Source organism: Humulus lupulus, chromosome X, assembly GCF_963169125.1.
Source record: "Humulus lupulus chromosome X, drHumLupu1.1, whole genome shotgun sequence".
Lineage (NCBI taxonomy): Eukaryota > Viridiplantae > Streptophyta > Magnoliopsida > Rosales > Cannabaceae > Humulus > Humulus lupulus.
Genome location: NC_084802.1, coordinates 2,637,227 through 2,652,273, shown reverse-complemented (window position 1 = coordinate 2,652,273; position 15,047 = coordinate 2,637,227). Strand labels below are relative to the sequence as shown.

Below are 15,047 nucleotides of genomic sequence, written 5' to 3'. Positions count from 1 at the left end.
CTACTTGAATAATATATCTCTCCTTACTTACTTATGCATGTATACTCTCACTATAATATGATTCTAATGCATAAATAAGCAAAGTCTTTTAATACTTGACCTATTAGATATATGTCTTTGAGGATAACAAATTATAGGTCATGGTATGAATTTTTGGTGAACTTTGAACTCATTTTTGATTGAGTAAATATGTGAATTTTTGCATATGTGTTTAGTATATGTGTTTATGTGTTTGAACATGTCTAAATAAGTCTATCTAGTATGCCTATAGGGTTTCTATGTTTGAATTACTCTTTGAACAATTTTTAGGTATGCTAAGTATTGAAAATTGGTTAGTTTTTGCCTAAATGAGTGTTTTTCGCCAAACTTACTCAATTCTTAACTTTTTTCAATTCCGTCAGTTTGAGCACCTCACATTTAACACATTTGAACTATTGCAAAAAGAATTTTTCGAATTGGTTGCATAAAACTCATTTTGGGTAGATTTCCACCTTTCAAGGCCTTTTTAGGCATTTTTCGAAAAATCTACCCTAAATTCTCAATTTTCAATATTTTTTTATTCTGTCACTTCACACATCTCATATTTAATATTCTTGAACTGCTGGAAAAAGAATTTTGCAATTTGGTTGAACAGATTTCATTGTTGGTAAGTTTTTAGCTTTCTTAAACTTTTTTGAAAAGCTTACCGTAAATCGTCATTTTTCAGATTTTCTTGTTTGAGCATATTCATTTTCTCATATTTTAGGTGTTAGAAAAAGTTTGGGGTCAATTGGGTTAAAAACGAAGATTTTTGGCACGTTTTTGAAAAGAGGGCTGGGCTGGTGCACCAACCGGAATTCCGGTTGGCTGTGCACAAACCAACCGGAATTCCGGTTGGCGCCTGACAGCAGCCCATAAGTTTTTTTTTGGCCTTTTTACAATGCATTTTTTTTCCATAAAAACCCTACCCACGAGTTTCATTCCCCCATTCTAACTCTACAACCTAAAATACCAGCCACCACTCTCTTCCCTCTCCAAAATCACTCCCTCAAACCCTCACTTCATCCTCATTTTTTTTACAAAACTCTCATTCCCTTCTTGTTTCCCCTTCAATGGCTTCATCATCCAACCCAAGGAAGAGCAAGAGGGTTGCCACTGCTGAACAAATCAGGGAGAAGAGGGCTAAAGGCAGAAATGAACCTACTCTTTTCTACAACCAAGAGGACTTCAATCGTTTCCATAATGCTTTCTCCTCTAGGCCTATTATCAAAGGTAAATTTTGCGCCCTTCCAAGCCTAGCTTGTGTCAAATTCAGCTATCATTTTGAAATGCTAGGGTGGAAATCCTTTATCAATATTAAGACACCCATGTACCCTAGGTTGGTTAGAGCTTTCTATGCTTGCATCAAACCTAGCCATGCACCCCTAGGAGTTAGAGGCACTCTTAGAGATGTCCCCTTTGAACTTGATGTAGAATCTCTAAATAACTTGCTAGGAGCACCCAATGAGGGACTTTTGCTAGAACCAAAAACCACTCTTAAGAATGATGAACTTTTTGCTATGAATGAGTGTTCTAGAGTCCTTTGTGGAGAAGGCCCAATTTTCATAAAACCAAAGTTTCACAATCTTACTTTAGAAGCCAAAATTCTCCAACTATTTATCATCAATAACCTTGCTCCTAGAAGTGGTCATAAGGATGAGGTGAACAACATCGATATACTCATTTTATACCTTATCCTAACCAAAAAGGCAAGAATCAACCTAGGCCATCTTATTCTTCGTTTTATTGTTGATGTGTATAAACCGAACATGGTTAAGTCCCTCCCATTTGGTTTTCTCCTTAGCTACATCCTACCTCTCTTAGGAGTTCCCATCTCGGATGAAAAGAAGGTTGAACCTACCGAAGGAGATAAGCTAGGTCCTAAAACCTTCACAAGCTTGGGGTATACCCTTATCAACAATCAGTGGGTTTTCACTCCCAAGAGAGGCCAAAGAAAGCAAGAGGACCTTGAAGTAGGAGAAGAAGAAGATGAAGAGGAGAGCTTTGGGTTACCCGCTAGTGAAAGTGAAGAAGAGGAGCAAGCCAATGAAGAAGAAGAAGCTCAACCCTCTAGCCTTCCAATGCCTCAAGCATCTCAATTCAACCTTGAGGAGGCCTTTGCTCGTCTTCACACCGACATGAACACTCAATTTACCAACTTGCGGAGTGACATGGAACAAGGCTTCCAAAATGTTCGTAACGAAATGGAGGAGATGAAGGCCTACATGAGGCGTTTTGGGGGGCCACCATCTTAGGCATTTGCATACTTTCTTTGTTTTGCACTCTTTCATGTTTTATTTTTTCTTGTGTACTTGTGTATTTGCATAGATTTATGCCTTATGTATGAATGCTTAACAAGTTTAATCTATGTTTGATTGTGTTTTATTTTGTGAATTCCTTTGCCACCCTTTTTGATGAATCAAAGGGGGAGAACTAATTGAGATTATTTTAACTTTGGCAAAAACCTCAATTTTTGGACTAACGTTTATTTCACTATGAGCAATAAATTGAGGGGGAGTTTACAAAATCATGCAAGGTAAAAATCAAAGGTAAAGTTTAAATTAATTTAAACCCTTACACACATTAAGGGGGAGCTAATCTAATATTCATATTTAAAAAATATCTTCTTTCCCTTTTAAAATAATCAAATATTTGATATCATCAAAAAGGGGGAGATTGTTGACCCAAACTCTTAAGTCTCCTTGTTTTGATGATTAACAAATATTTGATTATTATTTGTTACTAATGATTTGTTGATTTTGTAGCAAAAACCAAAGTGAATTAGCACTTCAAAGTCAAACTTATGACCAAGGGCAAAATGGTCATTTTACCAAATTTTCCGGAAATGACCCGAAATGGACTTCAAGACTCAAGAAACTCAAGATAAAGGTTTAATTTCATTTCTTAGTCTTGTAAAGTGATTGCAAGTATACTTTAAGTCATAAGTATAAAATTTGGCTCACTCACGTACTAAAAAATGGTGATTTTTTAGAATGAGAAATAAATATCATAAATTCACTTTTAAGAAAATACATCCCGATACGGTCGTAACGCAATTGGAATTTTTGAAATCGGATAAACGAGCTAAAAGTTATAAAGAATTGAAAAATGGGAAAATAGGCATAATTCGGATTTTGCTCTCTGTTTGCCATCCGGAATTCCGGATTGGCAACCGGAATTCCGGTTGCTTACAAACCGAAATTCCGGTTCCCCATCCGGACTTTCGGTTCGCGGCAGACAGCTTCGAAAATTAATCCCTAACGGCTATAAACGGCTAGTTTTTTCCCAAACTCTATATAAACTCGTTTTTTACTCAAAGTTGTTGGTTGGCTGAGCATTTATTACATATACCAAACCAAATCCATTGAGTTCAAAGAGCTTTCAAAGTTTAACTCATCCAAACACATATTCACACACTTGAGCCAAAATTTGTATTTATTTCTTCTAAGTGTGCTTGCTAATCACTCTAGGTTTCTCATTGTATTATCATACTTCTAGAGTGATTTTTTCTTGCAATATCAAACACATTCCCATATTGTGATTGAGGTGAGGTTGGCACCGGTTTTGTAAACAACCCGGTTAGAGTGAGATTGGCACTTCAACAATCTGAAAAAGAGGTTGATAGTCCTTGGTGGTGGAAAACTATTGTAAGAGGTTTGGAAATACCTTGGTGAAAAATTCCCGGTTGTAAGGGTTACTCAAGCCCGCTAACTTGGCTCGATAGTTGAACTCAAAGCTAGGTCCATAGCTTTGAAGACCAAGGACGTAGGTGGCTTAGTTCTACCGAACCTTGTAAAATTCGAGAGTTTGCGATTTCTTAACCTTCAACTCTTTACATTACAATTTTGATTATTTGCTATTTCTATTTGTTTGCCATTTTATTTGCTTTTACTTGATAAATTTGATTTATTGCATAATTTGGCATATTAAGTTTTAAATTTACGAAATTAGTTTAAATTTCCAATTCACCCCCCCTCTTGGAAACATATCTTGGGTTAACATAGAGGAATGAGCTTCTCTACAGATTTCGATGCTAACCCAATGAATGCACGCACATGCCTATCATTTTTTATAACGGTAGGTTTGACGAATTGTGATAGGCATGTGTACGGGACCTCAATTTTCAAGTCATGCACACATTTATCCACTTCAAGCTCATCGTACAGAATGTCAAGCAGTTGCTCATATGTCACACCCTTCTCCACGGGTAGAACTTGATTTTCAGTATCTCTGAAAATCCAATCCCTATTTTCGAGTTCCCAAACACCATTGAATGCAACAAATACGGAAACAGTCGAATCTGCAAAAAATAAAATAAAATAAAAAGGTCAAAAAGTTAAACTACAACATAAAACAGAAAATATCGATTTCTATCGATATATGTCGAGTCCTATCGAGGTCACACATATCGAGTTTTATCGAGTACAGTCGAGGACTATCGAGGCAAACAATCCAATAAAATTCTTATACACCTATCGAGTTTTATCGAGTACAATCGAGGACTATCGAGGCAAACAATCCAATTAAACTCTTATACACCTATCGAGTACAATCGAGGCAAACAATCCAATTAAACTCTTATACACCTATCGAGTTTTATCGAATACAATCGAGTTATTAAATCCAATTAAACTCTTATACACCTATCGAGTTTTATCGAGTACCATCGAGGTACTAACATCCTAACACTATCGAGGCACGTCGAGGTCCATCGAGGACCATCGAGCCATCATGCATGCAACACATCGAGACCTATCGAGTTTCGAAACTCATCGAGGCAGGAAAAAAATCCAGAAAAAAACGCACGAAGTATCCAAAATTCATTCCGTGAAAAATTGCAATAAAACATGAAGGCATACACAGATCTGTTTGAAATAAGACAAGTAATGTAACCAAACAAGTTTCCTCACTACATATAACAAATATATACTTACCCATATGATTTTTTCCCCTAGATCCGAAATCCAAAATGAAGTTTCTTGACTTGAAAGGACTCACAACTTGCCCCTAGATTCGAAATGCAAATTAATGGTGGCTGGCTTTTTTTGTGTGTACGAGAGTTTGAGAGATAGAGAGGGAAAACATAAGAAATAGAGAGTGAAGACTATGAGAAAAAAGAGGGAAAATTATGCCAGGGGTATTTTGGGTAGTAACGGCATTAGTAGCACCAAAACGAGAGTTATATAGTGATAAGGTATTTTTCAAATGGAGTGTTACTTATTGCATTAAAACTCAAATTTCCCTTGCATATATACCGTCATTTAGAAATGTCAATATTTAAAATAAAAATTAATTTACAGTCAGTATTGAGATTCCTATATAGTCTATACCATCATTACCTTTATCAGAGACATGTCAAACAAACTAATTTTTTAGGAATGATATGTGCACCCAAATATTATACATAGTAACGTGTCACTGATTTTTAAAACAGTGAGTCTCAGTTTTAATAAATATGATTGGCTAAACTAAACTATCATATGTGTAATGTTTGGGTATATATTTTGGGTGCACATATCATTACTCTTAATTTTTTGTTAATTTAAAAATTTGAGGTAGTTGAGAGAACTTATGGGATCACTATCCAAGGCAATTTGTGAAATTACTCAAAAAGATGTGGGAACATTGGGATAATTTGTGTTTTAGGCAAAATTGTGTGAAAGAGAATTCATTTGTATTGACATGTGAATGCAATTTTTGGAGTAGTATTGTGATCTGTCATTGTTATTGTCCAAGAATGAGAGTTATAGTACCATTACAGGATTTCAAAATAGCAAAAATATGATTTTTTTTCTAAATAAATTGGGTTTTTGATGTGGGGTAAAGTAAAGGTGGGAATGAAAATCTAAATCCCTTCCTATGTTTGGTTCAAATTTTAAGGGGGTAAAATTAATAATGTGTGGACCCCACATGTATTTTAAGGGTAAAGTGAACATTTTTGTACACAAAAGTTTAATATTACTTCCATCCTAAGTCCCTCTATACTTTCCAAGACAACTCAACTACTCAAAACAAACACCTATTTAATGTTTTGGTACTTTTACTGCCAAACAAATAAAGTTTTTGTATTTAGTCGTAAGTAATAAACACAAAGTTTACATGTTTTAGCTACAAATTTCATGGACAAATATAAGACTTAACAGTTAATACCTACGAAATAAATGACAATAAAACTAGCGTTTTGGTACTTTACAGCCGAAAAAAGGGTAGCATCTATTAATTTCATTATTCTCAGCTTGATAAGATTTCCCCAACTTTCAAAACTAATTCACATCAATACGAATCATCACCATCTATAACATCTACCAAAAGGTTTAGAGTTTCCAACTGATTTACTCACACAATCATGCAAAATTCTCTCATGGCCGCAAGGTGCCGAGAGTTTCTCCCCTCTTGATCCCTAATAGAGCACAAGATCTCATCGTCAACGAAAGTAGTACTTTGACCGTCTCAAGGTAAGCTTTCTCCACCACATTTTTTTTTTCTTTTCATTTGGGCGTAAATGAAGTCTACAAATTTGTTGGATGGCAAAAGTATAAATTTTCATATTTTAGCACTAAATTTATATTTTTTAAAACTTTATAAAAATATATGTAGTGGGGGGCTTGAGCCCTCCCAAGCCATTTAGTGACTATGTTACTATTTTCATTGTCAGGTGGAGTGAGTGACATGAAGTGCCACGTGTTAAAATGTTATTAGTTTGAATTTGGATCATTGTTGATAGAACAAGTATATAAAATGTTAATTTGATTACCTATGACCTTTTTAAAAAAAAATTATGAAATTAAAGAGTTTGCCATTATAAATAGAGAATTGTTAAGGGCACTACTCCAATACCACAAATAGGTGGTATATTATTATTGGTGAAATTCAATATCGGGTCCAATACAATTTAATTTAATAATTATTGAGGGATATTGCTAACGAATTAGAATGTTAGACATTTTGTTTAGTTGGACACAATAGCAATACTCTAATAAATACTAGATTTTGCATGTGGGTCATATAAATATAGGAGAATTCTCCTATAGGGGCTTCACTTTAAGCCCTACCAGTAGGACTCTCAGTGTTTACAACCCGTGAACAGTTTTCGGCGCGATTTTTTTTATGAGCGTGTATATTGCAGCTATTTAGAGCATCCTGCAAATTTTCAGAAAATTCCGAATAGTTTACAGTACCGAAAACTAGGTTTAAACATGTTGTTGCACACATGATTAATTTTTTTTATGCACGTGGAAAACAACATGTTTGAACCTAGTTTTCGGTACTGTAAACTATTCGGAATTTTCTGAAAATTTGCAGGATGCTCTAAATAGCTACAATATACACGGTCATAAAAAAAAATTGCGCTGAAAACTGTTCACGGGTCGAGAAACACTGAAAGCTCTACCGATAGGGCTTAAAGTGAAGCTCCTATAGAAGAATTGTCCTATAAATAGGGGCTTCACTTTAAGCCCTACCGGTAGGACTTTCAATGTTTCTCGACCCGTGAACAGTTTTCGGCGCGATTTTTTTTATGACCGTGTATAATGTAGCTATTTAGAGCGTCCTGCAAATTTTCAGAAAATTCTGAATAGTTTACAGTACCAAAAACTAGGTTCAAACATGTTGCACGCGTGACTAAAATACAAATGTAAGAATTATATCTAGTGCGATTTTATATATTTTAAAAATAAAAGAAAAATACATTTTCATTAGGTATTGTGTAGTATATGTTTTGTAATAAAAAAATCATATTAAAAAAACAAAAATATATTTAAAAATTCCAAATTGGCTGAGGAGGTTTAATATTAAAATTAAAAATTAGTAAACACACCCTTCCTTCCTTGACAATATCAAAGTCCACTCGTGAAACGACATCGTTTGACTCAAGATTCTTCCTACTCTTTCCTTTCCTTGGCAAAATCATTCCTCTCTCTATACTCAATCCCTTAACAAAAGAAAAAGAAAAGGAATGAAATCACTGTGTAAATCCATACAGTGAGAACGAATACCAGAAGAAGAAGAAGAATCAAACAACGATAACAATGGAGAAAAGTGTAGAAGAGGCAGCCATGAAAGGCTCAGTAAAATCACTCTTGAAGCTTCTCAACGAAGACCCTCAAATCCTCAACAACCAATCCCATCCAAACACGCCCTTACACACAGCCTCTCTTCTGGGTCACTCTGCTTTCGCCAAGGAGCTACTGAGTCGGGCGCCCCAACTCGCTCCCGTGTTGAATTCTCAAGGCTACTCGTCTCTTCACTTGGCTGCCGCAAAAGGGTCTGTGGAGATAGTCAAGATTTTGGTCCGGGTCGACTCGGATTTGTGTTTGGTTCGAGATCGAGATGGGAGAATTCCTCTGCATCTTGGGGTTTTGAAAGGGAAAGTTGCGGCGGTGGGTGAGTTGGCCCGAGTCAGACCCGAATCGGGTCGGGTTTTGACCCGTGGAGGAGATAGTGCTTACCACTTGTGTGTCAAGCATAGTAGGTTGGAAGCTTTGAAGGTTTTGGTGGATGTTTTGGGTGAGAATGATGAGTCTGTGAATTTCAGGGATTGTGATGGAAATAGTGTGTTACATGTTGCTGTATCAAAGAAACAATTAGAGGTAAGTATTTTCAATAACATTTTTTTTGGTGCTATTTAATCACTTGCACATAGTAAAGATAGCATTTTGTTTTAGTAAATCATTGGTAGTGAAATTAATGTTTATGGTACCTGTTTGTACAAGCAAAATTTCCCACTAGTACTTTGTTTTTTCACGTTATTTTTTGCTCTTCTGAACTCTTGAACACTGTAAATTGATGGTGTAGCTTTCTGAATCGAGTGAACGAGCTTAGAGACCAAATATACTATTTATGATCGAGCTCTCATCAAGCCATGGTTGTACATTTTAGTGTTTGATCTGATTGCTCTTTTTCTTTTAACTTGAAAGACTTAACATTTTACATGGTAAATATAACATTTTGTGTTCGTAAATCATTGTATGCATTGGCAAATGAAATAGTTGGAGGTAAAACTAGCGTTTGTGGAAGCAAAATATTACCATTCAAAATGTGGAATAAACAAACTGTTTTTCTCTCGTTATTTTTAGCTCTTCTAAGCTCTGAGTCAAGTGAATGAACTTAGGGAACAAAATTACTATGTATAACTGAGCTGTTATATGTTAACACATGGATTACTAGTTTTCTGTGCCAATCAAATTTGCAGCATTCTAAACTGTCATAACATCTGAATTTTATGATCTTTCATCGACCAAATTTGATTAGGCAAACTCTTCATGTTAACTAAGTTGCAATTCTAGTTTATTGTCTGACCAGATTCATTGTGAAACATTTGATGAACCTTTCTAATATCTCAATTTCTCAATTTGTTTTCATAACTAGAAAGTGCCGTTATGCAGATGATAAACTATCTAGTGTTCAATACAAAAGTAGAAGTAAATGCCCAAAACTCAAATGGGTTGACTGCATTGGACCTCTTATTCCTTGGCTACAGAGATACAAGAGACATGGCTATTAAAGAGACTCTCCAAAAGGCTGGAGCTCAAAGAAACACTGAAGCTTCATCCACTTCATACTACCCTGATGAGGACACAATGAGAGTCATTACCTCTTCAAGAAAGCCACTAACATCACAAAAATCCAGTTCCAAAAAGCCGAAACAAGTAGACTGGTTAGGCAGGAGGCGAAGTTCGCTAATGGTGGTGGCGTCCCTTATCGCCACCGTAGCCTTTCAAGCGGCCATATCACCTCCAGGCGGAGTCTGGCAAGAGGACTACCTAGTGGACTCTGATGGCAAACCCGTGGAGGATCCACACAATGCAGGAAAGTCGGTAATGGCTGATAGCTATCCATTTCAATACGGGCAGTTCATGATCATGAACACCATTGCCTTCCTCTCTTCCCTGAGCATAATCTTGCTGCTGGTGAGTGGATTGCCGCTGAGACAGCGGCGGTGGATGTGGCTGCAGATGGTGATTATGTGGATTGCTATAACTTCACTGAGTGGAACATGTTTTGTTGGCTTGATCTACATGACACCTGAGAGTAAAAGAGGTGTTTTGTATAATGTTACAAGGGTTTCAGTTCTTGTATGGTTGCCATTGATGGGAGTCATTTTTGGTGGTAATGTTGTGAGAATGATTAGATGGTTTCTTATTAAGCATGGATACATTAAAGAGACACCACCTAAAGATGGTGATTTGGTTGGTTTAGAGTATGATGATGATGAAGAGCTTTGAAAAATGAAAAAAAAAAATATACTAAAAAATTGCTTGTGTTCTAATCACCAAGTTGTATATGGTCATTCATATCGTTCTTTGTTGAATAGACTTTGTTTATGGAGATAATATATTCACACAGATGTATTAGTTATACTTGCAGATCTATGTAAAGACAAATTTTTATTTTGTTAGTATTCTAAAATACTTCTTTATAGCATTTAAATATCTTACCAAAATCTCCAGTGTTAAATAGTAAACATTAGAAATCTTACAGTCGAATATTTGTGTACAAATAGGGAAACATTAAAATCAAAATTAAGACAAAATAAATAAACCCCATTTAAAAAATAAAATCTAAATTCTAATTACTGATTTAATAAAATTGTTAAGTTAAAAAAAAAGGGTGTTATTTAATTTAATTTTATATTTTGATTTGAAGGCCTGCCAACTTTGAACTAGACATTAAAGAAAAAAAAATAGATATTTTAAATATAATTTTTAAAAGGGTCCTTTGGCAAAATAATTTTTTAAAGTCATTTTGCATTCTAACTTAGTTTTAATAATTTTTTGGCAAAATAGTCTCTCATAATTTAGACAGCTAGTCGAAAATTTAGACAGGTGGTTGAAAAATTCAAACAACCGATCGAAAATTTTAGACAGCTGGTCGAATTTTAGACAGAGTTCATTTTGCAAAAAATTATCAAAAGTAAACTAGAGTGTAAAATCACTTAAAAAAATATCATTTTCACAAATTTCTCTTTTTAAAACAACTTAAATATTTTAACAATCAATTGTCAATTAGCACAAATAATACATTAAAATATTTAATATTTTGTTTTTCATAACCCAAACAAAACAACCACCCATTTTTCCAACAAATTAATAAACTCATTTTGTTATTCACAAAATTTTGTTACAGTCTCAATTACTACTCCACTAGTGCTATATATTGTAACTTAGTGTTCCAGCAACATCATGCATGTTCAAATTCAAACATTGACTAGAAAACATTATCTTGAAGACTATTTTCAAATTCTTTATCTACTAAGTTAACCTTAGTTATTTTAAGTACAAACGAGATTTAGAGATGTCATTTAATTTCACTTTTTAAAAAATTTAATTTATACCCAATATTTATTTGATACTACTAATTATACACATACATGAGTTATATACTTTTAAGTAAGGGTACTATAAAAAATGTCATTGTAATAATTAATAAATTTTAACTAAATTTATTTAATGGCTAATTCTAGTTAACTAAGTTATCCTTATTTTAATGAGTTGAATTAAGTTCTTTTGTTTATTTCTTAACAAACTTTTTATAAAGTTTATACATTTTTAGACTATGTATTTTGCCTCATTATATGTTTAGCCCCTGTATTTTGACAAATTATTTTTAGACCCTGTGTTTTGTAAAATTGTTCAAATAGGCTCCTAAAACCTGATTTTGATGAACAAAAAATTGAGTATAACAACACAGTCCTTAGGCACAGAATGACTATATTTTTGTTCTGAGTTCTTAGTTTGATAAATTATTTGTGATTTTAGTTCAAAAAACTTTGATCACAATCGTAATCGGGTTTAGGGGTCTATTTTAACTATTTTAGAACATATATAATCCAAAAAAATAATTTGTCAAAATATAAGGTACAAACAGGTAATGAGACAAAATACAGAGTCTCAAAATATAAACTTTTTTTTTATAAAAAGACAGAAATTGTCTCACTTAAACTACACTAATCTATTTTGTAAATTTAGATTAACAAACTAAACAAACTGACCAAAAAAAGATAGATTTTTTTTTTGAGTAAAAAAAAGAGACAGAAATTAGAACCTCTAACTTTTCTCCACCACTCCAGAAAGAACCATAATCTCCAGAGGGCAAAATAGTAATTTCACCTATCCAAGTAGAATAAAATGTAATAATTTAATTATAAAGAAAGAACTTTCAACTATCTTCTTCACCCTTATAGACAGAGCCATAATCTCCAGAATTCTCTCCCATTTTCACCTCCAAACAACACTATATATATATATACATGAACACCATTCTCTGCTAGGACTAAAAACAAACACATTACAAACAACACACACTCGAAAATCTCAATAAATTTCCATATCATAAAGCTTTTTCTTTGATCAAAACAGTCATGGATTTCACGAACAACAACATCAGACTAATCACCCAACCACTCTTCTCAATCCTCGAAGACATGTTGGACGTCCCAGAAGCCGACCAGTCCACCGCCGAGAAGTCCCGGAACAACCCATCCAGGGCTTACGTACGAGACGCCAAGGCCATGGCGGCCACCCCAGCCGACGTGATCGAGTACCCGAACGCCTACGCTTTCGTGGTGGACATGCCCGGCATCAAGCCCGCCGAGATCAAGGTCCAGGTCGAAGACGACGGCGTTTTGGTCGTCACCGGAGAACGGAGGCGCGAGAGTGAGAAAGATGATGAGGGAGTTAAGTACTTGAGGATGGAGAGGAGAGTTGGGAAGTTCATGAGGAAATTTTCTCTGCCGGAGAACGCTGACAAAGACGCCGTCTCAGCGGTGTGTAAGGACGGAGTTTTGACTGTTAGGGTCGAGAAGTTTCCGCCGCCGGAGCCCAAGAGGCCGAAGACCATTGAGGTCAAGGTTGCTTGAAGTGATGATGAAATTGTTAAGAAGCTTTCGTTTGATAAAGTTTGAATTTTTTTTGTCTTTCTTTTTATATGTAATAATATTTGGAATTAATGTTTTTTTCTTTAATAATAATAAGGGCTTTTTGGTAAAATATTTATTTTTTTAAAGTAATTTTGCCTTTTAATTTAGTTTTAATAATTTTTTACAGAATGATATTTCATAATTTAGACAGCTACAAAAAATTTTATTTTCACTTATTTTTCATAATAATAATAATAATAATTGTTTTGGTTGTGGTTAGAGTATTTAAATAATATTGGTGTTCCACTTATAGACATTATTTTTTTTTTATATTTTTTCTCCTTCCTTTTTCTTTAATATTATTATTCTTTTATTTATTTATTTACTTCATACCATTAAATAAGTTTATTTTTCCAAGTTGATTTTTTTTAGTGACACTAGCTAGATACTTGAAATACATATATAAACTAGAATTAATCATAAAAATAGCTAGTAAATAAAAAATTAGTAAGACATTAGTTGTATAATATGTGAAGATCCATGACATTACAAAAAATTATTTCTATCCACAATATTTTTTTTTCTCAATTATGTAATTTAAGTTTTTAATTTAATTTAGAATATTTATTATATTATATGCTTTTTACTGCATTCTGTCATTGGTATTTTGTCGCTCTAAAGTATATAATATGATAGGTTTTTAAAATTAGAAGTTAGTATAATTTAATTAAAGAACATAATATAAGGTGAGCTTTATTATATATATTTTCCAACTATAATTAATGGGGTAGAATTATAGTTGAGTATAATGAATCAATTTTATTAAAATATATATATGTTTGCATGAATGAAACTTATGCCTTCCATACTTTCTTTCTGATTCTAATTCCTCGATTTTATTAATTTAATGTTTATATTCTTTTTCAAATTTACATTTTTCCAAAATTTATTATTTTTAATTTACTAATCTTTCTTTTAATTTTGTATTTTACCTCTCTGTGGATACGACATAGCCTGATTACTACTGCGACCGCTTAGAAGTTTATTGGGCGATATCAGGCGTTACAATGGGGTTGGCCATAAAGTCAGTGGACTCGGCCTAAGGGCGTCGGGACTGGACGTTATACAATAAACAAAAGCGTGGTTCACGCTTAGCTATTTGTATTGATTGATGGGATTGATTTATACGTTTGATTAAGCTGAGTACTTTTATTGAATTTGTTGCATATATTCTATTGTTAGTTGAATCTGGTGAATTATATTACTGCTTTCATACGGTTGCCTAGTTGTACATGTTGTTTTAAGTTTTCTTGTTGGATCTTGGCTCACGGGTGCTACGTGGTGCAGGTAAGGGAGTTGATAGATGGACCAGCCATGAGTTTGAGAGCTTCAGGGGCGATGTGTACATATGCAGCCTGCTCGATCGCCACGGTCGGGGTAGCTTGGTAGGAACTAGGGTTAAACTCTGTTTTTGCCGCTTAGGACGACTAAATTGTATCTGTTTATTTTTTATCAAGTCTGTAAACTGATTTTTGGGATCCCGTGTACAAACTTGATATTTTAATGAAAAATTATCATTTCGTTGACCAAATCTTTTATTACTTGACATTGATTTAGTTTTTTTTAATTGCACATTTAAGTTCAAATGACTTGCTTAGCAGATTAATCATTATTTTAAACACACAGTGTAACCGTCTTGATTATCCAAGGCGTTACAGGCTTTACATATCAATTTACTTAAATAAACAAACATTATTTATCATTTTATAGTTTGATATATGTATATTCGTTTTAATATTATAAGCTTCAAAAACAAAATAAATCATTAACCAAAAAATTATTGATTTAAGATTTTTTTTTTTTAAATAATTTTAAAGTGTTTCACATTCCTAAGTATCTAAAAATCACATGTCAAGTGAGTTTCACATGAACCAAAAATCAAGAAAAGTTAAAATCTCTGGAGTACAGTTTCCAGGGTTAGAAAAATTCAAAATCAGTATCAAACATATGAAACTGTTCAGATCCTCACTCCCATCTCGAGATTCATGCATACCAAACAAGCCCTTATAAAGTAAACATGCCATTAACTTATTCTAATTTCTTTCAAATAAAGAAATAATCATTAACTCTTTTGACAAAATAGCCTCAACAAAACTTTCTTCTGCAAAATACA

At 33.8% G+C, this 15,047-nt stretch overlaps 2 protein-coding genes across 2 annotated transcripts; both read left to right on the top strand.

Moving 5' to 3' along the window:
• The first annotated feature begins 7,879 nt into the window (after positions 1–7,879).
• On the top strand, positions 7,880–10,448 carry LOC133803672 (ankyrin repeat-containing protein BDA1-like). The gene is made up of 2 exons (XM_062241789.1): positions 7,880–8,606; positions 9,402–10,448. The coding sequence occupies exons 1-2, from the start codon at positions 8,046–8,048 to the stop codon at positions 10,239–10,241; spliced, it is 1,401 nt and encodes a 466-aa protein (XP_062097773.1). The 5' UTR covers positions 7,880–8,045; the 3' UTR covers positions 10,242–10,448.
• A 1,701-nt stretch (positions 10,449–12,149) lies between these two features.
• LOC133803717 (17.6 kDa class II heat shock protein-like) lies at positions 12,150–12,979 on the top strand. Its single transcript, XM_062241827.1, has one exon. It carries the CDS (start codon positions 12,377–12,379, stop codon positions 12,872–12,874), a length of 498 nt encoding a protein of 165 aa, XP_062097811.1. The 5' UTR covers positions 12,150–12,376; the 3' UTR covers positions 12,875–12,979.
• Positions 12,980–15,047: the final 2,068 nt, after the last annotated feature.

Coding starts and splice junctions, on each gene's coding strand:
- LOC133803672 (XM_062241789.1), top strand. CDS start 8,046: ATGGAGAAAAGTGTAGAAGAGGCAGCCATGAAAGGCTCAGTAAAATCA. Junction 8,607..9,401: donor TATCAAAGAAACAATTAGAG/GTAAGTATTTTC, acceptor GCCGTTATGCAG/ATGATAAACTATCTAGTGTT.
- LOC133803717 (XM_062241827.1), top strand. CDS start 12,377: ATGGATTTCACGAACAACAACATCAGACTAATCACCCAACCACTCTTC.